Source organism: Piliocolobus tephrosceles, chromosome 1, assembly GCF_002776525.5.
Source record: "Piliocolobus tephrosceles isolate RC106 chromosome 1, ASM277652v3, whole genome shotgun sequence".
Taxonomy (NCBI): Eukaryota; Metazoa; Chordata; class Mammalia; order Primates; family Cercopithecidae; genus Piliocolobus; species Piliocolobus tephrosceles.
Window position 1 is genome coordinate 138,058,480 of NC_045434.1, and position 26,899 is coordinate 138,085,378.

The window sequence follows — 26,899 nt, forward strand, 5'->3', positions numbered from 1 at the left end:
TTTTCAGCCACTTGCCCCTCTCTCATTTTGTCTATACTTGCTTGGCAAAACCATAACCCTGGTGAAATCTCTGTACCTACACTGTGCCTGCGCTTGTGCAGCTGGGTAAGGCTGGAGAAAAACAAACTACTCTAATGTTTTATGATTTGAAGTTCAGAACCAGAAACCTCAAGAGTATATTTACTGGTGTCTGGCAATCATATTGTACTTCCCTAGTCCATCCAATCTCCCACTCTTCTAGATGACTTTTATACCTTCTCCTCTTTACCAAACCTCCAACACTTTTCCCATAATTCTTCCTCACAACTGATAATATTGCTTTCTACTGCTCTCAGACATGCAAGCAGACCTAAATGTGACAAAGATAATAAGTCTTTTAGAAGAACAAAAGAAACTACCTTCATGAACTTGGAGAAGGCAAAGATCTGTTAAAAGGGAAACAAAATGGGCTAAGCAAATAGTACTCTCAGTATATTGAGATTAAAGCTGTGTTCAAGATATACAATTAAGAGAATAAAATACAACCCATAGACTTGGAGAAAATATTTTTATTTATATTCACAAGCTATGTGAATGTATAAAGTTTCTGCAAAATATAACTCCTATTTTATTTTCCCAGTAGACAAATAGGCAAAAGATTTAATTTAATGTAATAGGCATTATATCTAACAAAGGATATCTGAATAACCCAATAAGCACATAAAAAGGAGTTCAACATGATTAATCATCAGGGAAACAAAAATAAAAAGCATAATTATATCCTGATATACACCCACTATGGTGGTTAATTTTATGTGTCAACTTGACTAGACTAAGAGATGCCCAGATAGCTGGTAAACATTATTTCTGGGTGTGTTTGTGAGGATGTTTCCGTAAGAGATCAGCATTTGAATCAGTGGGCTGAATAAAGAAGACCGACCTTACTAATGTGGATGAGCATTATCCAGTGTGCTGAGGGCCTAAATAGAACAAAAAGGTGGAGAAAGGGCAAATTCGCTCGTTTTTGTTTTTCTTTTCTTTTCTTTTCTTTTAAGACTGGAGTATCTACCTTCTCCTGCTATTGGACATCACTGCTCCTAGTTCTTGGGTCTTCAGACTCAGCCCAGGACTTACACCATTTCCTCTTCCCTTTCCTCAGGTCTTTGGACTAGACTAAGTTACAGCACCAGGTTTCCTGGTTCCCCAATTTGATCATATGACTTATCAGCCTCCATAATCATGAGTCAATTTCCATAATAAGTATATATGTATGTAAGAGGAGATTTATTATAGAAATAATCTTCCCCCCCCCACACACACACACCTCCTATTAGTTCTGTTTCTCTGGAGAACCCTTAATAATATACACAAACCAAAACGGCTAAAACAAAACAATACCTGTCAATACCAAGGATGATGAAGATGTGGGGCAATGGAAACTCTCCTACTCTGCTGCTGTGAGTGCAAATTGGTACAACCTCTTTGGAAAACAGGTTGATAGTATCTACTAAAACAGATACATATACTTTATGACAGTATTCCATTTATAGGTATATACCTAACAGAAATGAGTATAGACGTGTATGAAAAGGCACAAAAATGGTCAACAATGTTCACAGAAGTTCTGTTCATAATAGTCCCAAACTGGAAAACAACCCAAGTACCATCAAATGTAGAAAGAAAAAATAAATTGTGTATTCATACCATGGAACACTATACATCAACAAAAAGTAAAGAACCTTACATTCAGCAACAGGACTAAATTTTACAAACAATGTTGTAATTAAAATCCCAGATACAAAACAGTATAATTGTTATTCTACTTATGTAAAGCTGAAAAACAAGCGAAACTAATCTATGGTGACAGAAATGAAAATAGTGGTTATGTTTGAGGGAAGGATGCTTATTGACTGTGGAGGGACAAAGGAAGCTTCTAGAATGCTGTTAATTTGCATATATTGATCTAGTCACGATTATATGAGGAATTCATTTGCAAAACCTCTTCAATCCATAAGCTTAAAAATATGCACACTTTAAACTGTGATTCATTACACAGATTTACAAAAGGAGAAAAATACTATCAAGGGATTTCTGCTTCAATAAAGTGACATATAAAAAACGCTCTTGCTAAAAATAATATAAATACTGGTAGGAATGGGGGTCAGAGTTGTTTGAAAGTATTAGCAAAGAAGGCAGCAGGTTTTGAGGAACACCAAGGTCCTGAAAATGATTAAAGAGAGATCTAAGGCCGGGCGCGGTGGCTCAAGCCTGTAATCCCAGCACTTTGGGAGGCCGAGACGGGCGGATCACAAGGTCAGGAGATCGAGACCATCCTGGCTTACACTGTGAAACCCCGTCTCTACTAAAAATACAAAAAACTAGCCGGGCGAGGTGGCGGGCGCCTGTAGTCCCAGCTACTCGAGAGGCTGAGGCAGGAGAATGGCGTAAACCCGGGAGGCGGAGCTTGCAGTGAGCTGAGATCCGGCCACTGCACTCCAGCCCCGGTGACAGAGCAAGACTCTGTCTCAAAAAAAAAAAAAAAAAAAAGAGAGAGCGATCCATACTGCTTTTGCCCTCAGGGCATTTTCCCAGTCGGTAGAAAGGACATGCAAAAAGCTAAGGCTCAGATATGCAACATTACACTTTGCTGACAAGGGGGAAAAAATGGAATTCAGAGACTTTAGGGGCCAAGAAACCAGAAATAAAAATCCCAACATTCTGTACTACTTTTTCTTCTTGAAGCATTCAGATGTTTAAGATACCTAAGGCATGACAATAAAGAACAGATACCGAGAAACACCTTTTTAGGAGATTAGAAAACTAAGCAAATATTTCAGTAATCTCACAATGAGGAAACAAAAATTGAAGTTCAGGGCTAGCATGAAGTAGGGTCTTGATAAACACTGCCAGGCTTTCAGTGAAAACCACTGAAAGGCTCCATCGATAGGAGTAAGGATAAATAGGAAATAGACCAAGCCTCCCAAAGACCGAGAACAGCCAACAAGTCATCTCAATTGTTGACTAGATCAACACAATCTGACCCAACTCTAACCATCAGCCAAAATAAGTCCTCTCTTAAGAAATATAACATGATACAAAATAGCTTGAATTCTCCACATTGCCAACATTCAATTAAAGATTCCCAGGCATGCCAAAAGGTAAGACCAAATAATCAAAAATAAGAGAACAAACATACTATAGAAAAACACATTGGTAATAAAAACTGTAGATTCAGACATGAACTTTAATATACGTATGATTAATTTGTACAAGAATATAAATGAGTAGACAATTTTATAAGTAGAAACTGAAAAATCAACTGGAAAGTCTAGAGATTAAAAATATAATAATTGAAATTATATATCAGAAATTTTACATATACATGTAATTGGTATCCCAAAACAAGAGGAAAGAAAAGATGCAATAGAGGCAATATATTAAGATATGCTTGTTGAAAACTGTCTTAAATAAATGAAACATTTTGAGCCATGGTTCTAAAAAGTTGCAAACACAAAGTAGGGGATATAAAATCACCTAGGCATATTGTGAAACTGCTGAAAACCAAAGGCAAAAGGAAAATCTCAAAGCAACCAAAGAAAAAAAAAGATATACTACCTTTGAAAAGCAACACTGAGACTAAACAGTTGATTTCTCAGCAAAACAATGGAAAACAAAACATGATGAAACATCTTCAAAGTGTTCAAAGAAAGTAATTCTCAACCTAAAATTCTATACTTATAAAACATATCCTTAAAAAGTGAAGGTAAAAAATACACAAATCCAGATAAATAAAAACTGACATAATTCATCACTAGGACACCTTTACATAAGACTTACTTATGGCACAAGTAACTTAGACCAGAGAATGCATGAAGGAATAAATGCAAAAAAAAAAAAAAAAAGATGGGATAAATATAAATATTGAGGGCCCTGAACAATAATAACAATGCATGATGGAGTGTTAAAAACAGTCATGTGTCACTTAATGCCAGGGATACATTCTGAGAAATGTGTCATTAGGCAATCTTGTCATTGTACGAACATCAAAGAGTGTACTTACACAAACCTAGATGGTATAGCTTACTACATATCTAAGCTATATGGATAGCCTATTGCTCCTAGGCTACAACCCTATACAGCATGTTACTGTACTGAATTCTGTAGGCAGTTGTAATACAATGGTATTTGTGTATCTAAACATATAAAAAGTACATTAAAATAAAGTAGTATAATTTTTGGAACCATGATTGTATATTTAGTATGTTTTTGACTGAATATTGTTATGTATCACATGACTGTATAGTAAAAATAATACTGAATCACATCAGAAGTAAAATAAGTCCTCTCTAAAGAAATATAACATGAAACAGAATACCTTGAATTCAGTGTGAATTAAACTTGCCTTTGTGTGTGTGTGTGTGTGTGTGAGAGAGAGAGAGAGAGAGACAGAGAGAGTACATGTAGGCAACAAAAGCAGAATAGACAGTCTCTTCAAAAGTCATTGGAACATTTACAAATGACTACTGTATATGGCTATATGGTGACCCATATAGCAAGTATCAACAAATTTCAAAGAACTGAAATCATTCCAAACATGTTCTCTGAACACAGTGAAACTAAGCCCAAAACACCCAAATATTTGAAAACTAACCAATGTAGCCATTAGTCAAAGAAAAAACAATGGAATAATGATAAAAGAAAACATTCTGAGACATTTTAGCAAACCAAATTCACTATTACATTAAAAAAGGATATTGCAACCAGACTGGGTTTATTCCAGGTATGCAATCTTAATTTAACATTCAAAACTCATAGATGCAGAAATAACATCTGATAAAATTAAATACCCATTCTCAAAGGAAAAATAATTATCAAACCAGGAATAGAAGAAACCGTCCTTAAACTTAAGATAATAGGTTATCTTAAAATTTTTCTGCCTGGTTCCAAAATATTGAAAGCTTTTCAGTGACACCAGGAATATGACAAGGGTGGCTGTTATCATGATTTCTATGTACTATTGTATTGCAAGTCCTAATCAGTGCAATAAGGCAAGAAAAAAAGTGTAAGAACTAAAAGGAAAAAGTTTACACTGTCAAAATTAAGCAAAAAAGTGATTTGTGTATATATAAAATCTAAATGTATCCATAAATAACTTACAGTTAATAAAATTAGCAAGATCATTAGATAGGTCAGCATAGAATTTCTAACCCTATGCTTATATACTCACAATGAAAAATTAGAAGATGAAACTTTAACACTGATACCCTTTATAGTAACATTAAAAAGCATGTAAAACTAAGAATAAATGTAATTTTAAAATTACATTTAAAATTTAAACAGCATATTACAAAGCACTACTGAAAGAAGATACAGAATATTACAAAGATACTAAAAGAAATTAAAGTAGATCTAAATAAATGGAGAAATACTTTTCATGGACTTAAAAATTCAATATCATAAAGATGAAAATTATTCTCAAACTACTATATATTCAGTGCAATCTCAATTAATATTCCTAAAAGATTCATGTATATAATTATGTATGTGAAAATTGACAAGCTGATTTAAAATTTTTAAAGGAAAATAAAAAAGAAAGAATATTCAAAATTATTGTGAAGGATGAAGTTTTAGCATTTATACTACTATGATAACTTCTATTATAAAGTTATATGAATTCATGCAGTTTTGTACTGACACTAAAATAGACAAAACCAATGGGACAGGAAAGAAGTAAATCAAATGTATTCAGCCTTTGATAACAAAGATGTCATTACAGTGCTTTGGGGAAGGGACGATTTCTTTTTCCTTTTAAATGGTGATGTGTCAAATAAATACTGATATTAAAAAATGACTCCTACCTCACCCCACACACACACAAGCGCACACATAGAGAGAGAGAGAGACAGAGAGACAGGGAGAAACAGAGAGAGAGATGCACACACTTGATTCAAGATAGACTATATTTCTAAATATGAAAGGTAAAAGAGAACTTCTAAACCTAACATAGGAAAATATCTATGACCCTAGGGTAGTGAGAACTTCTTAAAGACCAAAGAAGGCCAAACAAAACACAAATCATACAGGAAACGATTTGTAAATTATTTGTAAGTTTGAAAATTATTAAACAGTATGAAGGAGACATTGTTAGGAAAGTGAAAAGGCAAGCTATGAAACAGAAGAAGATATCTGAAGTACATATGTCTGGGAGGGAAAAACCTGTACCCATGTTAAATAACTCTACAAATCAATTTTTTTGAAAAAGACAACAGAATGCCACAAAAAAGGGATGGGGAAATACCTGAAAAAAATGTTTTATAAAAAGAGGATATCCAAATGACCAATACCAATATGAAAAAGTAATCAACACTATCAGTCATAAGGGATGTACAAATTATAATCAGGAAATGTTTACCAGAATAGGTATAATTAGAAATATGAAAAACATCAAGTTTGGGAAGGATGTGGAGTGACTAAAACCCTAAGCACTGCTGGTTAGAAACAGGTTCAACCAATCTGAAAATTTATTTGGTGGTATTTACCAGAACCACATGATCTGTGACTCAGAAATCCAGCAATTAATTCAACAGCATTCTCTCTCACGCACACACAAAGACACACATGCATGTATATATGCTGTATGTATATGAGTGTATCCATAACACATATTCATCAAATACATATTCACCAAAACATACATATATTTACCAAAAGTCATGTACAAGTGTGTTCAAAGCATTGTTCATAAGAGCTCCAAACTGGAAACAACCCAAATTTACATCAACCATAGAAAAAATATGTTTTGCTATACTTATACAATGATATATATTGTGAAAATTAATAAATCACTGCTATGACAAAAACATGGATAAGTGTCACAAATACGTAAGTGAAAGAAGGCAGTCACAAAGGAAAACACGATGTAGTATTCCACATTTTAAATCTAGTAATGATTGGGTACAGGCAGGAGGGAAGCTTCTGGGGTTTCAATAATATTCTATTTCTTGATATGGGTGAAAATTCACATGAGTGTTCACTTTATCAAATTCATTGGCCTATAAATTAGGATTTGAATACTTTTAAAATGTATGGTATACTTCAATTAAATTTTTTCTTGAAAATAGTACTACTGTAACATAATTTCTCAATTCTACTGCACAGAATATTATAAAGTAAATTACAACGAAAAACAATCATAACCAAAACCAAAAAAGTTTCCTTCTGCCAACTCTACCTCCTATGGCTCTCACTGCTATTGTCACAGAAATCACTGGGAAAAAACATTTGAAGATTTTTGGGTCACTGATGCCTTTGAGTACAATAAAGATTAAAGATAAGAAGTCACTAACATGTTTATTTCTCATGCTAAACTTGTGTGAGTAATAGAACAAGAAGGTTATGGTGGCTTATACCTGTAATCCCAGCACTTTGGAAGGCTGAGGTGGGTGGATTGCTTAAACCCAGGAGTTCAAGACCAGCCCAGGCAACATGGCAAAACCCCGTCTCTACCAAAAATACGAAAATTAGCCAGGCAGGGTGGCACACACCTGTAGTGCCAGCTACTCAGGAGGCTAAGTTGGGAGGATCACCTGAGTCCAGGAGGTAGAAGTTGCAGGCAGTCATGATCGTACCACTGCACCCCAGCCTGGGAAACAGAGCGAGACCCTGTCTCAAAACAACAACAACAACAAAAACCGAAAAAAAAGAAAGTTAAATCTAATTATAAAGAACCAAGAAATTGTTGGGTCAAAGATTCTAAAGGTATTTAAAGAATAGGTTCTTATATATTAAACCGGGTTGTGCATGTAACCCAGTTTGACATTTTTTATGTTGTTACATACTTCATATAACTTCATGTTAATACTTAAATATTAATATGCAGACCATAACATTCAAACATGTTGTATTCTAAAAGCTGAACTACATTAAATTTAAGTTCTCTGTATCTTGATTGTAAGTAACTATAATACAGTAAGAACAGAAAAAGAACATTTTCTCTTTTTTCTTTCTTCTCGTCTCAGGTTTTACCCAAGACACATTAAAATTACCTGCCTGGGCACCAAAGTCAACTGATTTGACCACACATACTGTAAATCACAGGCCAGTTCACTTTAGTAGGTGAGCGATGAGAAAGGGAAAGAGAAAGTAGGGTCAAAGAGAAAACTGAAAGTGAAGGGAAAAGGGGTACATGTTTTTTAAATAAATGAGAAGACATATTATTATACATATAAAAGATAAGAATACAAAGACTCCTGGGAAAGCAGGAGGGATTGGGATCCAAAGTAATAGTGGAGGGATTGGCCTTGCAGAGAAAGATGTACAATGTGGTATCTACAACATGTACCAACATTTTTCTAACTCCTTCCATCAAAGGGCAAAATCTAATTCAACTTCCCTTGATACAGACTCATTAAAGTGACTCACTTAATGAACAGAATACAGCTGAAGTGACACTGCTTGACTTTGGAGGCTAGGTCATAAAAGGTGATACAGCTTATACCTGGCTCTCTCCCTCCTTCTTGGAACTTAGCCACATGATATGAAGGCCCAAGCCACATGTAGAGGTCATGTGTAGGTAGGTGCTCCAGCTGACAGTCCCAAGTAAGGTACAAATTACCTGTACAGCCAGCATCAACAGGGAAATCTGTAAATGAGCAAGGCTTTATGTGTTTCTAGTCCCCAGCTTTTGAGCTAAGATAGCTGATGTCATACAGAGCGCATAGCTGAGCTCTGCCCAAATTACTTACTTTCAGAAGTAAAATAAATGTTGTCACTCTTTAAGTTGCTAAATTTAGGAGTCCTGTGTGATGTAACAATAGATAAATATAACAGATAACTCCTCTATTATAATAGAATAAGACGGTCAAGTTAAAATACAGTAGGTGTGAATATTTAATAGGAAGAAGTTAAAGGGGTTCCTGTCTGATAGCTTTTCTTTTCCTTGTAAAATATGATGTAATATCATGACTTAGAAACAGATAATGGAGAAGTCAGAGGTATAAAGAGAGAAATGAAATAGAACTTGTGAAGAATGAGAGACAGAATTGATCAGAGAAATGTGATAAAACTGTCAAGTCATGTTACAGCCCATTTGAGGTTGATGATAGTAAATTTCTAGTGTTCTTCTGTGTGGCTTTCTCTAGCAGTGCTTGGCTCTTGGCTGAAAGCACTGAGAAAGCACATAGCTGAGTTTATCATGATTTACTTTTTTGTTAGAGAGATCTGATAAAGAGGCAGACGTGCAAAGGAATTTTGGGACCAAGTAATCTAAAATGGTTAAGAAGAAAAAATGAAAGTGAGAGGACTGATGGATAAATGGATGAGAAGTTCTGATGAAGAATGATCATAATGGGAATATTTAAAAAGCAAGCAAAAAGGAGAGGAAATTGTGATCAAAGAATCACACACCTACATTGGTGATTCTTGAGCAGTTAATGAATATGACAAGGTCCTTGGCGAGACTAGACATCTGAAATGAACAAAAAGGGAATAGGAGATAACATGGTCAAAGAACAGAGGTGCAGTGATGTTAAATGAGTCATTAACATAGAATTCGAAACCATCCAGAATGAATGCAGAGCTGAGAGTGTAGAGGAACATTGTGGGCCAGATGCCAAAGTATTTGATGAATAAGAAGTAAGCAAGAGACTGGTAAATGACAGCAACAAGGATGAGAGACACACTGGCACAGTTGAATGATATATGCCTTGAATAACAAATTTTTCAAAAGGTTGGGAGCATAATATTCTAGTTTTTCCTAGTCCAGTGTCTTCTTCCTACCTGCCTGAGACCAATCTCCCCATACCAACTGTGATATAATTTTGATATATAAATGTCAAAGAAGCTACTACATAATAAAAAAGGGGGGGGAAAGAGGTACCCTCTTACCACATTAATCAACTATTACCCCCAAACAGTCAATACATTACTGACACAGTTCCTGCCAATGAAGGAAAGGGAGGAGGATGTACACTTCTACAAGAGGTTTGAATTTTTGATCCACTTAACTATCCATGATTTTAGCTCCCACCATGACATGAGCCAAGAACTGTACCACATTCCAGAGATTAAAAAACTAAACAACATAGACATGCTTTGCCAGATCACACTGTAGTGGGGATAGGAGTTGAAAAAGCAATGTAGTACAAGTGCTACAATTACAGATGTAAATATCTCCAAAATGGACTCAAAGCAAGTTCCCATTTCAGTCAGTTTCAGTCTATTTCCCAAGATGATCTCAGAAATTCTATACCACTCCTATATAAATTCCTAAGCTGCATTTTCACCCTAGCATTAATCTCAGGTACCTATGTATCACTGTATGCCTTACTATAAATATCTGTATCTGCCTGCCAGTTTAAGGACAGGAACCAAGTCTTACTTTTATTTGCATCTACAGACTAGCATAGTGCCTGGTTTGAAGTAGGTGTTCAGTAAGTACTGATTAAGAATGAATGAAAGACAAACAAGTGAATGTTTTGCCTGTCATTCTATGAATTGAACTATGGCTTATTCATGACCTCAAGACTACAGCCTAAAGTGAGGCTCATATTCTTCCACAGTTTAACCTGTCATGGCTCCTACTCAGAGGGAGCTGAGCTAAGATTGAAAGAGCTAAGTTACCAGTACAGCTAGCTCCTTTAAAAGAAGTAATTAATATCTATACCAACATGTTCTCTGAAGTTTGTGGCTCACATACAACAATGGCCTGCTGATGCTATATGGTCATCTACTTAAGAAGAATACAGTATAGAAATGGAATATTCATTTTACTAAACAGGACTCAAAACTAATATGATCACAAGTACAGTCTCTTTAATTTTCTAAGGACAAGTCCAGATTGAGAAAACAGGCTTGTCACAGACCTAAAGGTTTGGATTGCACAGCTGTCTTACAACAAAACAAGTTTCAGATGTCCCTGAAAAATTAACCTATGAATAGAAGACAACAGTGAATATAACATTAAACTATGGCCAGAGAGCCTGGGACTTTATACCTTGTTACACCAGGCCAGATCAAAAAATATGGCATCTACATTGGATTTTCTAAGGCAGAACTAATTTCAATTATGCTAGTGTATCGATTTAACTAGTGCATTTCTCTTTTATAAGAATCTCAAATTTGATTCAGAAAATTTTCTGCATAGATACATAGCATTACTGAATCTAATTCACATTACAAAAAAAACACGTCCTATAATCCACTTCCTACAACATTCTCATAATTATGCTTTTATTTGTCTAAATCTTTTATCAGACTATGAGCTACATGAAGACAACTCTTTACTCCCTATTTCACTGGTTAGGGAATAAAAATAAATTAATGAATAAATTAATTATAGCAGATTAAAATAAAGAAATCCACTAAAAGCATTTTAAGTTATACCACCATATCAGGGGAAACAATTTATCTGCATAATAGTAGTAAACCTTAGTATTAGCAAGAAAGAGACTTATCTTATAAATACTGATGATTCTTTTGGAAAGTGCTGAGGGCTGGAGAGATTATAAAACCTATAAAGAGTGAAAAAACAAGCCTCGGTGGTACACACCTGCAGTCCCAACTACGCAGGAGGACTGCCTGAGCCCAGGAGTTTGAGTCCAGCCTGGGCAACACAGTAAAACTCTGTTTCAAAATAAATAAATAAAAATTTAAGTGTAAAAGCATTAAAATTTTCTTGCTTTTGAAATTGCTAAAAATACTACCTAAATTTGTAAACACATATGTTTCACCTTTAAACATAAATGACTAATCAGTTAAATACATTTATTGTCTAAGCCCAGTTTATATCAAGGTTTTACGACAATTTATTTTACTTATTCTACAACTAGCTTTTATAAGTTTGGAAGAATAGTCCATGGGTTCTAGGGTTTCAAGTTTAGGTGAGCAATCTCAGATTTTCTGTCTATGCTACTTGATTTTACACACTTTAATCATGTAACCTTAATTTTTCTAGATTAAATGAAATACATATATATAGTTTATTCACACACAATAGACTTCCCATGCTCTTACTCCTGTTAGCTGCCCCTGATCTAGTTTCTCTGGTTCTGCTATACACAGAACACCACATCTACACATAGTACACTAAGGATTTCACATAAGAGTAGAATGTTTCATGTTTTATTTCCAAGACTCTGCCCTGATGGTGAACATTTTGATGGTTCCTTTACTTGTAGTAGGACATGAAAATATCTTCAAAGATAGTACAGTGATTCATAAATTTGTCTTTTTAGGGGCAGACCCTTGCTTTATTGGTCTGATTTGTTCACAGTAAGCCCCCTGCTCAGAGGACCAACAGGCCAGCTAAGGAGCGAAGGAAGTGCCTCGAGCCTTCCAGAGTCAAGGCTCTACAGGGTTCCCCAGCCCATCGCTCATTTTCTGGCCCCCTGCCTGGGAGGCTAGCTGGGAGGGGGTTCCCTGGGGGATGGGGATGGGCGACTACACAGGATTTCAGTGTGAGACCCAGGGTCTGCTCTTCACAGTAGGAGGTGGAAGGGATGACTAAATTCTTTATTACAGACCTACAAAAAATGAGAGAATTATGTATTATTCTCACTAGTCTGGGCTTCTTTTTTCTTTTTCTTTGTACGAAACAGCAGCAAGAGAAATGCAGGTGGCAGATGAGTCAGGCACGAGGCTTCAGATCGGAAGGGACCAGAGATGAGGACCAAGGTGTGGCTGCCTGAACAGAAGTGCTGTGGGCTGGCCTGGGCTCTCTCTATGCATCCTGAGAGAACTGCCATAGGCCCTAGAGGGAAGGGATGAAAGAGGGAAGAAGGCAGTCCCTGGATCAGCAGCAGCACCATCCTCTGATGCTGTCTGCCACCAGCTTGGGCAGTCCGCCAGCTCGGAAGCACTCACGGCTGGAGCCTGGGCTCTAAGCATGGACCCCAGAGGCCAGACAGGAGAGAGGTGGCAGGAAGAGTTCTACTGGTGTCACACGGGGGCAAGGGAACCAGGACTCGCCCTTGCTTGTCAGCCCATCAGCTTCTTCAGGCAGGCCTCCAGCCGATCCTCATCTTTAATGCCCACAGACTTGTCCACCACATCCCCATTCTTCATGGCCAGCACAGTGGGCTCCGCCAACACCTCATACTCAGTGGTGAGGTCTGTGTGGTCATCAATATCCACCTTGGCCATAAGTACTTTCCTATGCTGCTTGACCACCATCTTCTCTAACCTCGGCCCCAGTATCTTGCAGCATCCACACCACTGTGTGTGGAAATCCACAACCACAGGCGTCTCACTGTTGACCAATTGGTCTTGAAAGTCACGTCCATCCTGGATATTAACGGTCATCAAGGAGATCCTGGTGGTGTATATTGTCCGATCTGAGTTGGGTGTTACAGCCAGGCCACCAGGACTGCATTGTGGGGTCTGCAGGACTCTGTAAGTGAGAGGTGGCCACCGATCCTGAGAGGGCTTCCTGGAGACGACTGAGACCAGGAACCTCCTCAGGAAAAGTCACTGAGACATTTCCCTGCAATGCAAGCAGAGGGATGCACAGCCCAGCTCTCCCTGCCTGTCAAGGGCACTCCTGTCCATTACTATCATTCCTTAAATGTAGATCAAAAGTTTTCGCAAATACATTACCATATATTTATTTGCTCAATTGAGGATCATTTGCCACTTCTCTGCCTACACATTTTGTGAGCACTTTTTATGATTTATTCCCTAATCTTGTTGCTTCCTAAGTGTATATTTTTTTCTTTAAATAAATATAATAGAAGCATTGGATTATAAAGCTGGAAGAAGAGATCACAGTGTCATTAGGCCATCCCTCTCAATTTTATACCATAACTTGGAGATATTAAAACATGTGTCCATAGTGAGATATTAGAATGTATTAGGAAAAAAAATTAGATTTTTCTTACCTTCAAGTTTATGATTCTACAATTAAATTACATCTGAACTTTTAAACATCTATGTTAAAGGACTCTAGGGGAATAAAACTGACATTTACTTAGTACATAATAGATGTTGGTGCTATATTTTACATGTTCTTTCCACTACCCTGTATAACTACAAAACTGAATAGCTTAGAGGACGCACACTTAAATTATAAAAGTAATATTTTATGATTTTAAATTACTTTGTTTCTTTAAAAGTTACACTGTTCTCAGTACTTTGGCTTTCCTCTTTTTAAAACAAAAAGGTTAAACTTTTAGTACATAAAATTCTTAATTTATGTAAGTTATGCCAGATGTTATAGTTTCTATAGTTTCTAAACAGTTGTCTTTGAAAAGAGTAAAATGAGGATAACATGTGGAAAAGGTCCCTTGACCATCCAAGGTCATTTTCCCCCATGGCTGGGAGATAAAAGACAATTCACACATAGAATAACCAATCAGCTATCATTTATCAGAAATGACATGGGTATCCCAAATTCAATATGTCCCAACCCCAACCCCCAATGTACTCCTGCCCTCTGTATTCATTTCCTGACTCTATTATCGGCGTTACAACCCATCTACCACGACAGTGAAGCTAAAAATGTAACGTTTCATCCCCAATCCTCCTTTTCCTCATTTCCAACATGCAATCAGTAAAATACATTCTGCTCAGTTTTTCAGATTTCTCCCATTTCAGATCCTTTTCTCCATCCCTACCTTTACCACCTTGGTTCAGACCCTCAATAGCCCTCACCCAAATTATCATAGGAGTCTTATAACTGATCTTGCCTCTATTCCACTTGCTCCATAATGATTTATCTTCACATCACCACCAAAGTAACCTATTTTAAACCCAAATTGTATCATGTTTCTCTCTTATTTCCAAGTGCACAATGGCTCCCTATTGTCTGAAAGATAAAATTCAAACTCTGTCCATTATATGGTCCTCTGTCCATTTCTTCAGTTTCATCTATCATTACACAATGTCCCCTCTTCCTGTCACCAACCCCACATTCCATCATTTAATCATAATGGGCGACTTACTTCCTTCTCTTGAATACGTTACATGGCTTTACTTCTCTGCATCTTCACTTGTCAATGCTCTGTCTACTCAGAACACCCTTCCTCCTATAATCCATGTGATGAACATTTATCATTTTCAATGTTTAACTCAGGGCTCAACTCCTCTTTGAAGTCCCTTTTGAACCTCTTCTTCCCCATCCCAGTGGAAATGACCTTTCTTTTCCTTGGTTCCCTAGCTGAATTTTAATGAAAGGATTTGTGACAGGTTTCATGTGTTTGTTGACATGTCTATCTTTCCCCCTCTGGAATATGGGCACCCTAAGCAGGTACTGCGGCCTATTCAATCTTCCTTCCCACAGTCTTGTGTAGAGTCTGTCACATTTTAGGAGCTCGATTATGTGTACTGAATAAAGGAATGAATGAAGCAATGAACAAAGAACTATATAGGACATTCTTGAAGGAATACATTTAAAAGTAAGATTAAATACTCAAAATAATGAGATACTGACCTAAGTACATTTACCTTTTATAAATTTCACACTTTTCTATTTAACACAATGGTTTTCACTAAAAATTTAGGATTTATTAATCTGAGAGAATTTGATCACCCATGTATACAAACATTTATCACCAAGATATATAACTTCATAAGTTGTACTAATTTTTAAAAATTAATTTAATGGAATGTCAAAATGAATTATGGTCAACTATTAATTATCTAACAGGATCTTAATAGCTATCCTGGCTTACCTAGCACCTTCTCACGTGCTGCTTCTGTCACTCAGCCATGGCTTACTTTTCTAAGCTGGCTTTCATGCCTCTAATTATCCTGCTGCTGGCAATGAAAAAGCAACAATCTGTCTACAGTCTAAGTGAAGGACACTGAGGAGGAAAATAGGAAAAATGGTTTCTGAACATGAGATAATTTGATACAGTAGACAATCCGCACAAACAGAATCACAAAATCATGGAACTGGATGAGATCATATGTATTTACCATCAAAATTGCATAACTGATTGTTTTGACTTTTTTTGTCTTACACCCAAGAAAGATTTCCCAGGTACCTCTGCATTCTACTGAATTGGAACAAATATCTGCTACTGATTTTCCTTTGATAATTGAAAGGTGCAAAGACCTAAGTAAGATATAAGAAATCACTACATTGCTCATCAACATTTAAATCTACAAAAATTTTTCAATAAAAGAATATTCGCTGAGATTGAGTATTAAAAATCACAAAATTTTAATTCTAATACAGCCCCCAAAAGAATTCAACTTTGTAGTTAATAAATTATACACAAATTATTGAACTATAATAATTTGTTCACTAAGTTTATAAATACTTATTCTGAGGAAATGCTGAGGAAATAAGTTAATTCTTAAATGAGAAAAAATAAATGCATCATTCCATTCATCTACACACACTTGTAAGGATCCACAAATAACCAAGATGACAGAAAAATGGGTTGGCGTTTTTATTAAATGCAAAAACAGCTATGTCCTAAACCTGTGTTGTCCAATTTACCAAACACTAATTAGCCACATATAAGTTAAAGATTCAGTTTCTCAGTGGTACTATTCACATTTCTACTGCTCAATAGACATGTGGCTAGTAGCTACTATGGTGGACAGCATAGGTGGAGATCCCTTTCATTATCACAGAATGTTTGACTGGACAGTGCTACTCTGAAATGAGAATTTGCCAATACTTTTAAAATGGTAATACAAGTTCAATAATAATGTTTTGATTGACTATTCGGCAAGAAGGGAAAAGTATGCATTTACACATGGGAAAAAAATAAATATAAGTACTGCAGTAATGAAGCCTTTAAGTAAATAAAATTAGTTTTATGTGGTTTAATTTGAAATTCTACTATACTGAATCTGAAAAGATGATGATAAAACTGAATCCAGAGGATGGTACAAGAAAAAAATAATCTTTTTCACTTAAGATTTTAATACACCTAATAAAAGCCATGTTTGAAAAGTGAAACGTGCTATAATTGTCTAAGCTATTCTATGTGTCTTAGCATTGGCTATTCTACTGGATAAAGAGGCTGTTCAGCAAAGTGGTTAGAATTTCAGGTTCTGGGGTTACAGTTGCCTCAATTTAAATGTTGCTTCTTGACTTACTAGCTATGCAACCTTAAGTAAGTCACTTAGGCTCTCCGAGCCTTTGTTTCCTCATCCATAAATGAAGGAATAACTCAAGTACTTTACAGTTAAAAAGATTAAGTAAAAGTTTATACATGGAAAGCATTAGATAACCTGGCACATATTAGTCCTCAAAAAATTTTTGTTGAACCTAGTCTACTGGTGGCTTTCTATGATTAATTTCTATTGACTTTCAAATCCATAGGACAGAGAGATACTCTGGAAAACATTCAAAGATCATATGTGAACACTAGGTCACATGGTAACTTAACGACTTGCAGTCATGAAAGAATCTACATTCAAATCTCTACCAACACTTTTCACCCATGGGCCTCAATATTTTTGCAATGAATGTATAACACAAAGCCCAACAGGCAACCTAGAAGTACAGTATTTTATTAAAATGAAATAAATAAAAACCCCTCCCAGGTTAAAAGAAGTAGCGTGCTTTTTTGGTGTGTTAGTGACTGGGGCTGGTGTAAAAGGTAAAAGACTGGATAAGTAAAACAAACTTAACTGACAAGAGTTTAAAACTTCTCTGAGAATTTTATATTTCTAAAATGTATGTTTCTCTGTATTAGCTGATGTTTAAATAACTATGTCCAAATTTTAAAAGGGATATATCTTCAAGAGTAATTTTAAAAACACACACTATTATATACTATTATGTATATAACAGCACCAGTTATTCTTTCATTAAGTTTTGAGATACATCAATACAATTTCCTAATTCACTACAGCAGAACAACAGGTACCTAAGTTAATGTTATCTCCAAAACCTGTGGAGATAAAGATGGAATCTCACTTAGCCTTTAGGTCTTACCCCAGAAAATGTTAATTCTAATAGAGTGACCAGTTTCAGTAGAGTATAATACAGGCACCAGATAGTCAAAGCTAACCAAGACCCTTCTAAATTATCTTTATGCCTAACTTCATTCTTCTGGAATATTTTTAGAACTAAGCTCTGGAATCACCTGCCTTTCTGAAGCTTAGTGCTAACTGAACCTGAAATCTTAACTGACTTGATATTTTTAATCAACTTTTCAAATCAAACATTTTCATACAGCAATTTTCAGAGTTCTAATTCCACTTTCCATAATGTTAGCACTTGTATTTTTGCCTTTCAGGTAACTCTTATATATATGAGTTACCCATTAGACAGTAACATGTTTTAGCTTTTACTTACAGTCTCTAATTGAAACTAAAACATTTGGTGAATATTTTGAAAATAAATGTATTAATTGATTATTTAGTGATGCTGAATGGAGTGCAGGTATCAGACTCTATTCCTTACTCGGTTATTACTAACAGTATGATCTCAACTCCAGCTTCTTCAGAGGTCGGGATCTTTGAAAAGGAGTGATTGTACAGGCTGATCTGTAACATCATATATTTCTAAAAGTTTTGAAAAACAAATTTTCAAGAATAATTCTTTAAAAAAATACACAGAACAGTTAGGTATGATAAGAGTTCTTTCATTAAGTTTAAAATACAATTTCTTTGTTTACTACAGAACAGCAACATATACCTGATAACATTGCTCCAAATGAAATTACAAACATTAATCAACACATGACATTTCAAATAATTTTCCCTATGACACATAACATGCTATTTTTTTTGGTCACTTCACAACAGTTTTTTAAACTATTATAATGACCTTGTTTCCATAAACAAAGTTACACAAAAAGCTGACTAATATACTTAAGTACTAGACTGTCATTAACACTTAAAACATAGCAAAGAATTTATTCATGGAAATAATTTAAATATATTCAGATAAACATTTGAAGTTTCCATTCTGTTTTCAGTAAATATTCCGAGGTTATTTCACAGCTATGAGTTGCAAATTAACACTGTCTAAGGGAGAATTGTTTTGGTAACTTAATAAAAAATATACAGGTCACAGGAGAGTCTACTATCATTATCCAAAATATAAACATCATACAGATCAGCACTTGCTAATGAAAACTACCAATAGGATCATTCTCCAAACACTCTTTTGTAACACAATTAGCACGTTTTAAGTTAATACAGTTTTAAATTAACACGAAAAATGACAACCTATAAGGTACAAATAATTCTTTATGCTTTTTGCATTCTTTATACTTCCTGTACAGTTAGTTACTATATTTCCGCAATTTTAAAAAGATAACAAAGGCCGGGCATGGTGGCTCACGCCTGTAATCCCAGCACTTTGGGAGGCCGAGGTGGGCGGATTACCTGAGGTCAGGAGTTCGAGACCAGCCTAGCCAACATGGTGAAACCCTGTCTCTACTCTACTAAAAATACAAAAATTAGCCAGGTGTGGTGGTGGACGCCTGTAATCCCAGCTACTCAGGAGGCTGAGGCAGGAGAATCACTTGAACCCAGGAAGCGGAGGTTGCAGTGAGCCAAGATTGCACCATTGCACTCCAGCCTGGGCGACAAGAACGAAACTCCATCTCAAAAATAAATAAATAAAATAACATACATTCTACCTCTACACTGGTTTCTTTAGATCTCTGTATGACATACTGTGTGTTCTTAAATAGTTTATATAATAGCTCATCGAACTTTTCTGGAGCTCCTGAAAATTGATACCAAAACTTTACTGATGAAACATAAACCATCTAATCTGATCTATTTGTGTTAAACCAAATGAATGCCTAAATCCTTCTAAATGAATTCTACTTTACTAATACAGAAAAAAAGCTATTTTCTTCATGCTAAATTATAAAATTAGCCTAATTCTTATGTTACAACCATGAAAACATTACAAGTAACACACAAACTAACATCATCAGGCCCACTTTAAGTGCTAACATGTCAATCACTCCTGGTGATATAACAAATACCATCTGTTATTTGGCCATTCTGAATCATAAAAATATATGAACTTTACAAAGGCAAACCAAGTTTTATTTCACGACCATTCTGATTGATACATATATACACACATATATATGCATGTGTATACATGCATACACAAACACAGAGACACACACACACACCTCACAGCCATACAGAAATTCCATTTTCATGATTTTTTACTGCTTGATGCAAAGTGTGGAGTACCCGCACCTTCAGCTCTCAGAAGAAATTAACCGTGTTCTGGAAGCACTTCCACTCTGAATGACCTTTCAGTTTTACAGGCATTGTAGGCATTGTAGCAGATCCTAGAATGTCTAGAGAAAAGGCAAACCTGCCTGGCTTTTTTCTCTAATGGATAAAGTTGCTGTTTGGTCTCATTATGTTTTCCACTCCTAATCTGAAGAGATGAAGGATCTCTAAGGCAGGGTTGTTCACTCAGGATTAGCCTCACTTGCGTAGAGCCAGACTAGCAGCCCCCGCCTCGTGATAAGGTTGGGTTGGACCCAAGTGATGGAGGGAGAAGAGCCAACCTTACCCACAGCACCACTACCTGTAGCTCCCAAAGAGTCGGCGAGGGGGGAAAGCAGGGGTGGGATGGCACTGGGGACTTCTTTCCTCGGACCATATTTGGGGAAGTGTTCCAGAATGTGTGCAAGTCCTCCTCGCTAGAGTGAAAAAGGGAATCCCAGGGAACGCTCTTCCCAGGATCCCCACATCCGGCCCTTCGCACTCAGCCCTCAACGCGGAGCTGGGGATTCGGAAAGGAGGAGGAAGGCAGCTGGTCCCCCGGGCCCCCAGAACGACTCCCGGCGGCCGCTGCTAGGCCTGGCCCGTGCCCGCGGCCTCAGGAGCTGCGACCCGGAGGGGCCTCGGTGCCCCGCGCCGGCCCGCCCAGCGGATACCCAGACCCGGCCTTCAACTCACCGCTCTCCACCTCGCTGCCTTTCTTGGCGGTCGCCGCGTTCCCCATGTCTGGGGCGATGGCAAGAAGGGGTCAGGGAGGGGAAGGGGGGCTGGGGCCGTGCCCGCCACTCCACAGTCTGGGGCAACTCCCGCTTCTGCACCCGTCAAAGCGGTAAGTGCGCCTAGCGCTGGCGCCCGGAGTCAGGGCGGGAAGACGGGGCCAGGTCTGAGGAAAGGGTTCCAGCGAACTCCTCAGCACCGGTAGCGGCGGCGGTAGCGGCGGCGGCGGCGGCGGCGGCGGCGGCGGCGGCAGCAGTAGCAGCAGCGGGCAGACACTCCCCCTTCGCGCGGCCCGCCCTCCCTGCGCGCCCCCGGGCAGCCGCGCGCCCGGGCTAGGCCCTGGCCCGACTGTCTTCGCAGGCGGGCGCGCGCGCCGGAAGTGACGTAAAGGCCCGGGACCCCGGGGGCGGGCGGTGGACCCCTAGCTGGCCGAGCCCAGGGTTGGGGCCTGAGGTTTCGCTGACTTCTTCCTCCGCCGCGGTGTCCCGGTCTAGCGCTCGGATGCCCATCGCTGAGATAGTGGGAAGTGGAGTGGGAACCGCTAGCTTTGCAGAAGGCAGAGTGCCTCCTCAGCCTGGCGTTCCCGGTGACCTGGAGTGGAGTCGCGGGATACTGTTCAGCGGCTCGGGTGGTTTTCCTTGTGTCCCGCCACGCAGCGGCTCCTCACTCAAAGACTGCCTTTTCCTCACCTCGCCAGGTCCGAAAAAGAGTCGCGTTGGAGATCGCGCGCAAGGGTGGTCTCTGGGTCTCTGGGTCTGGGTCTGCTGTCTGCATCGGCAGCAGGAAAAGCCTGGTCCCTAGGCACGGTCGTAGTTCGAGCCTTTCATTCCCTCGCACATTGAGGTATTCGCTGAGCCCACCACGTTGTCCTCGCGGTTAGTAGGCTCCAGTCACAAGCCCTATGTTTTCAGACTTCCCAGGTGGAGATAAAGGAAAATTTTTCTATTTCTGCACAACTTCTGTTGATGTACAGCATTGTATTTAGCAACTTCTGTGTAGATCTGAAAATAAATACATTCCCAACTGTTAGTTGCGTTTTTATTAATATAAATCTTAGAATACTTGATTTTGCTGTTAGCTTTACTTAGGTAAATTATGTGGCACTCTACCATTTTTGTGGTTGCATGTTCCATTGAACTTTGCTCTGTGTTTTCCACTTACTACAAAGTCAAAATAGACTGTAACTTCCAAATTATTCTATGTTCCCAAGGCACCAGGCGTAGTAGGTGTTTTATGAATACCTGTTGACTTGAAATTTCTCTGGCTTTTAAAAAAATTTTCATTACTGACAAAAAATGGAGTGATAAGATTATTAGTAAACTTCTTATTATCGCCAATTCTGTTAATGTATACTGCATTACAACTTCTATACGAATAGTAACTCATTTGCTCCTCATAAGAACCCTATGAGAGATGTGGTTTTACTGTCATCATTTTAGTTACGAGCAAATTAAGGCACAAAGAAGTGACTTACCAAGATTACACAGCTATTATCTGGTGGAAGCAGGATTTGAACCCAGGCAATTGGGCTCCAAAATCTGATCCTTTGTCTCTAATGTTGACCAAAAACTTGTGGATGTTGTGGTAAATTGCTTTCTCTCCATTTGAAATCCCATTGACTTGAAGAGATAGATGCATAGTGAGTATACGTCTCGAGGAAATGTATTATATTGTTTTCTGGGTTTCAATTCAAATAAAATAAAAATAGTGAAGCAAGGATTTGGACTAGATGATGTGAGGTTTTGTGTCGGCATACAACAGTGTCACAACAATGTCATCTCCAATCCCATTTGGTTTTGTGTTGTGGATGTTATTTTGCCCTCCATACATAGAAAGTTCAATAAATAGCACTGAACCACATGTATATCAATTAAAGACAACTTTTGATATTCTGTATTCTAGAGGGAATCTTTCTAGTATCATAGAATATTCATACTACTGTCATTGGGGTGAGTTTTAAATGTATATCTTTTTAAATAAATCCGCTTTAATGATAAAAGAGTGGTCGTGTGCATAATTTGGCACTTTAACATAATTTTGAATTCTAGGTCTCTGATAAGAGGGCTGCCATCTACATAGTAAATCATTAATTTACAAAGGAGACATTTGAGAGCTATTACAAAAATGGATACAATATAACTATGCCTGAAAAATCAATAAGTAAAGCAAAAAATTCAGCTTTACAAATTGTCTCCCCTTCTTTCTCAATGTAACTTTATTATTGGTTAAGGAAATAAGTTGTTAATGATAGAGAAAAAGTGATCAGCAATTTAAAATTTCTTGCTATTTTTATTTTTTCTTTATACCACTTTTTTCTGCTTCTTATATTAGCTTACTGCTGCTCTGGTTTAAGGAAGATGATACTTTAAAAGTATAGTTTGGTAAATAGTTTTTAATTAGTTAACATCCATAATCATTTATTTGTAATTACAAACAAGTTGTTTTTCATTATTAGAAGAGTTTTCTATAGAAATTTGTTATTTATGTAGCATCTAAAAGAGTATGTTTTATGAACTGGTTTTTTAACATTCTGGAGGGGGCAGAAATTTCAACTGTCCAGTTATTTGTGAATAATTGGAGGTTCCATAAGGCAATTTCTATCCTTTGCCACCAATGACTGCTGTACCCTAGACAAAAAGAGATGGAACTATGTTGTTTCCCTAGGAAAGCAGATGCAGTAAGAAGGGACTCATTCAGAGAAAATACTTTTGAGTTCCCTTCCATATAATATTTTTGCTAATCTGAGAACATACAGCATTGTGTAAAAGGGAAAATTATACCAGTGGTAGTTGCAAACCTACATAAGCCAGATAACTATCTTAGCCCCATTTTACAAATGAGTGGAACAATAGTTCAAAGAAGTGAAGTAAGTTGGCCAAGGTCACTCAAGTGGTAAGAGGCAGAGCTCTAGATTATATGCTGTCACTCTGAAACACATAATCTAATCCTCATTAAGATTAGGTTTTTAAATCCGTATTTTGCAGACGAGAAAACTAAGGTTTATGAACAAAGAACCTTGGCGCTCTTCTTCCTAGACCACCTCTTAACTCATGAGTGAGAAAAGGGGAGAAAATTAGTAAATATTTTTTCAAATTTATTTTGTAGTTTCTACTTATATTGCCAAGTTGATTTCCAAGTCCTTTTAAAGTAAAGCACCCTCAAACACAATGTATGTTGGAAGTACTTGTTTTTCTTAAGAGTGAACAATAATGAAAAACAACTTGTTTGTAATTACAAATAAATGATTGTGGATGTTAACTAATTAAAAACTATTTAGCAAACATACTTTTAAAGTATAAGCTTCCTTAAACCAGAGCAGGGATAAGCTAATTTTGTTTTTATATAATATTTTACATGAAATAAATGCAAGTGAGAATTTAACCACCATAGAATTACAATTTTTTGAATGATGATAATCATCCACGTTGTCTAATATTTTATTATTGTATAGTATGTACCAAATCAAAAGATACCACATGAAATACCAGGCAAAGGGCAAAGTAATATTTCCAAAATGAGGAAGTAATTTTATGGCCAATAAATTACAAGTACGATAAGTGTTTTAAATCATTCTAATACAGTACAAAGTTTTCTTGTTGGGCATAATTCTAATCCTTTTGTTCAATGATGAATTTTTATATCTGAGTTTCAGTATTCATTTTTTTGGATATTCCTTTACTGATAGGAAAACTAAAACAATTGACTCTCGTTGAGTAACCAGAATATTAACAAAAATGACCTAGTGCCAAAGTGGAATTATAGCTTCTCTCTTTCACAGAGGGACTGGGATACAAACTGAAAGCTTTAAGGAAAAAAAAATATATATATATAGGAGTGTGAGGGGCCACAAAACCAACTTTTTTTCTTAACATGAAATTATCTCTCTCAGAAAAGTTTATGTTTGTTTGGGATATTCTAATTGTACTAGTGTATTTATCAAAACTATGCCTAAATCTCTGATATTTCAGTGTTGTGTTCTGCATTTTTTGACATGTACCTGTAAGACAAAAATAACACCCAAATTTACAAAATATTTGCTTGAAATCAAACATGGCACAAAAGTTTTCACGGAGTCTCAGCCTTTATAATCAGATTATCTGTGATCAAGGTGAAAAGGGGAGAATCTGGTGGACAAAATTATTAATACATTTATATGATTGATAGTGACAAAATAGAATGTTACGTAGTGAGGTAGAAAAGCTTTCAGCATTTTAGTCAGAAATACCTGGGTTCATGTTCTGGTTTGGCCACTATCTACGACAAAATATCTACAAAATATCTAAATTATTTTATTTCCCTTGACTTAGTTTCCTGTAGTGTGAAGTTATATGTATTAAATCATATAGTCTATGAAAACCACCTAGGATAACTTTTGTTATATGATAGGCACTCAGTAACTGTAAGTCTGTCCCCCAATCCTCAGTAACATTCTATTTTCTCATGTTTATGTTTCAACGACAATCATTCAACAAATTTGATTACAACAAATAGAATAATAAGGAGTTTGTACTATATGCATAGTATTATGAAAGGGACAAAAATGAACAAAATCAGTTTCCTGTCCTCAGGAAGTTTTTGTGTAAGCAAGATGAATATATAAATCAGTGATTGTACAAGATAAATTTGTACTATAGCATAAATGTAAACAATTAGGAAACATAAAGGTAAGTGCCATTAAATCATAGATATTTTAGCATTGAATTTTGATATTTAACAGGTGGGGAAGATCATTGAGAACTAAGAACAGCTTGAGCAGAGGCTTCCATGGAAATTATCCCCAGGCCATGCTAGACCAGATGTTATGGAAAGATGTAGTAAGAGTTGCAACTTTCCCACTGGAATGTAAGCTATATGTGGAAGAATTTTGATTTTGTCATCACTATATCTACTATATCCAGCATTATGCCTCATATATAGTAAGTACTCAATAAATATTTGCTGAATGAGTGAATAAATGAATAAATAGGTTCAGATCAGATTGTATTTATTTGGGGAAACCTTAAATGCCAATTAAGAAATATAGGCTTTGTTTATTATGCAATAGAGAGCTTGAAGATATTTAAGGACAAAAGTAATATAATCCCACATTTTATTAATAAGATAATTTTAATAGTAATGTGATGGATATGTTGGAGAAACAACAGATTGGCAGCAAGATGACTATTGTAGTAGAAGAATGACAGGAAGTCATTCGGTGGTATATCAGCAGTGGGAGAAAAAAGAAAGGATGCATGTCAGATACTTGAATGATAAGATCTATAGAATTTGGTAAGTGTTAAGACTCTTTAGCATAATACAAATGATAGAAGCCCAATTCAAACTAGCATAAGAAGAAATAAGTGGAACTGACTAGGTCACAGAACTAGAAAATTTAGATTGGACATGGTTTTAGGATTAGATAGATCCAAGGATGGATATCTCTACATATTAATCCTTATTCTGTTCATATATTTGACTGTATTCTGCCAAACAGTCTCTCTCCACATGACAAGTTTATATCCTCCCAGCTTAACAATCTAAACAATAATGCCTTTTCTTTCCCAGCAGCCATATAGTATAAAGTTAGGTGAATATCCTTTATCCAAAATGCTTAGGACCAAAAACGTTTTCAGATTTTGGATTCTGGATTATTTGCATATACATAATGAGACATCTTGAGGATGGGATCCAAATGCAAACACAAAATTCATTTACATTTCATATATTCCTTATACAAAGCCTGAAAGTAATTTTACACAATATTTTAAATAATTTTTGTGCATGAAACAAAGTTTTTACTGCATTTTGACTTCAACCTGTCACATGAGGTCAGGTATGGGATTTTCCACTAATGGCATCACGTTGGTGCTCAAAAAGTTTGACTTTTGGAGCATTTTTAATTTTTGGATTAGGGATCCAACCTGTATATTATACATATTGGTTCTGTATGAGTAACATTCACATTCCTATGAAGAGAGGACCCCATAGTTGACATGAAATGAGATAAGTATAATTTTCTGGAAGAAACCATCATATGGAGTAGACAAAAACAACA

The 26,899-nt window shown here is 36.6% G+C and overlaps 1 protein-coding gene and 1 pseudogene across 3 annotated transcripts in view; both read right to left on the reverse strand.

Annotated features, from left to right (window-relative positions):
- Nucleotides 1-21,224, reverse strand: part of PRKACB (protein kinase cAMP-activated catalytic subunit beta) — a 172,457-nt gene extending 151,233 nt beyond the window's left edge. For all 3 annotated transcript variants that reach the window (XM_023208698.2, XM_023208710.1, XM_031936728.1), the window contains exon 1: nucleotides 20,827-21,224. In XM_023208698.2, coding sequence (XP_023064466.1) covers nucleotides 20,827-20,872 — 46 coding nt within the window. In that variant the 5' untranslated portion in view covers nucleotides 20,873-21,224. The remainder of the gene's footprint in view (nucleotides 1-20,826) is intronic.
- Nucleotides 12,955-13,515, reverse strand: LOC111540443 (annotated as a pseudogene).
- Nucleotides 21,225-26,899: the final 5,675 nt, after the last annotated feature.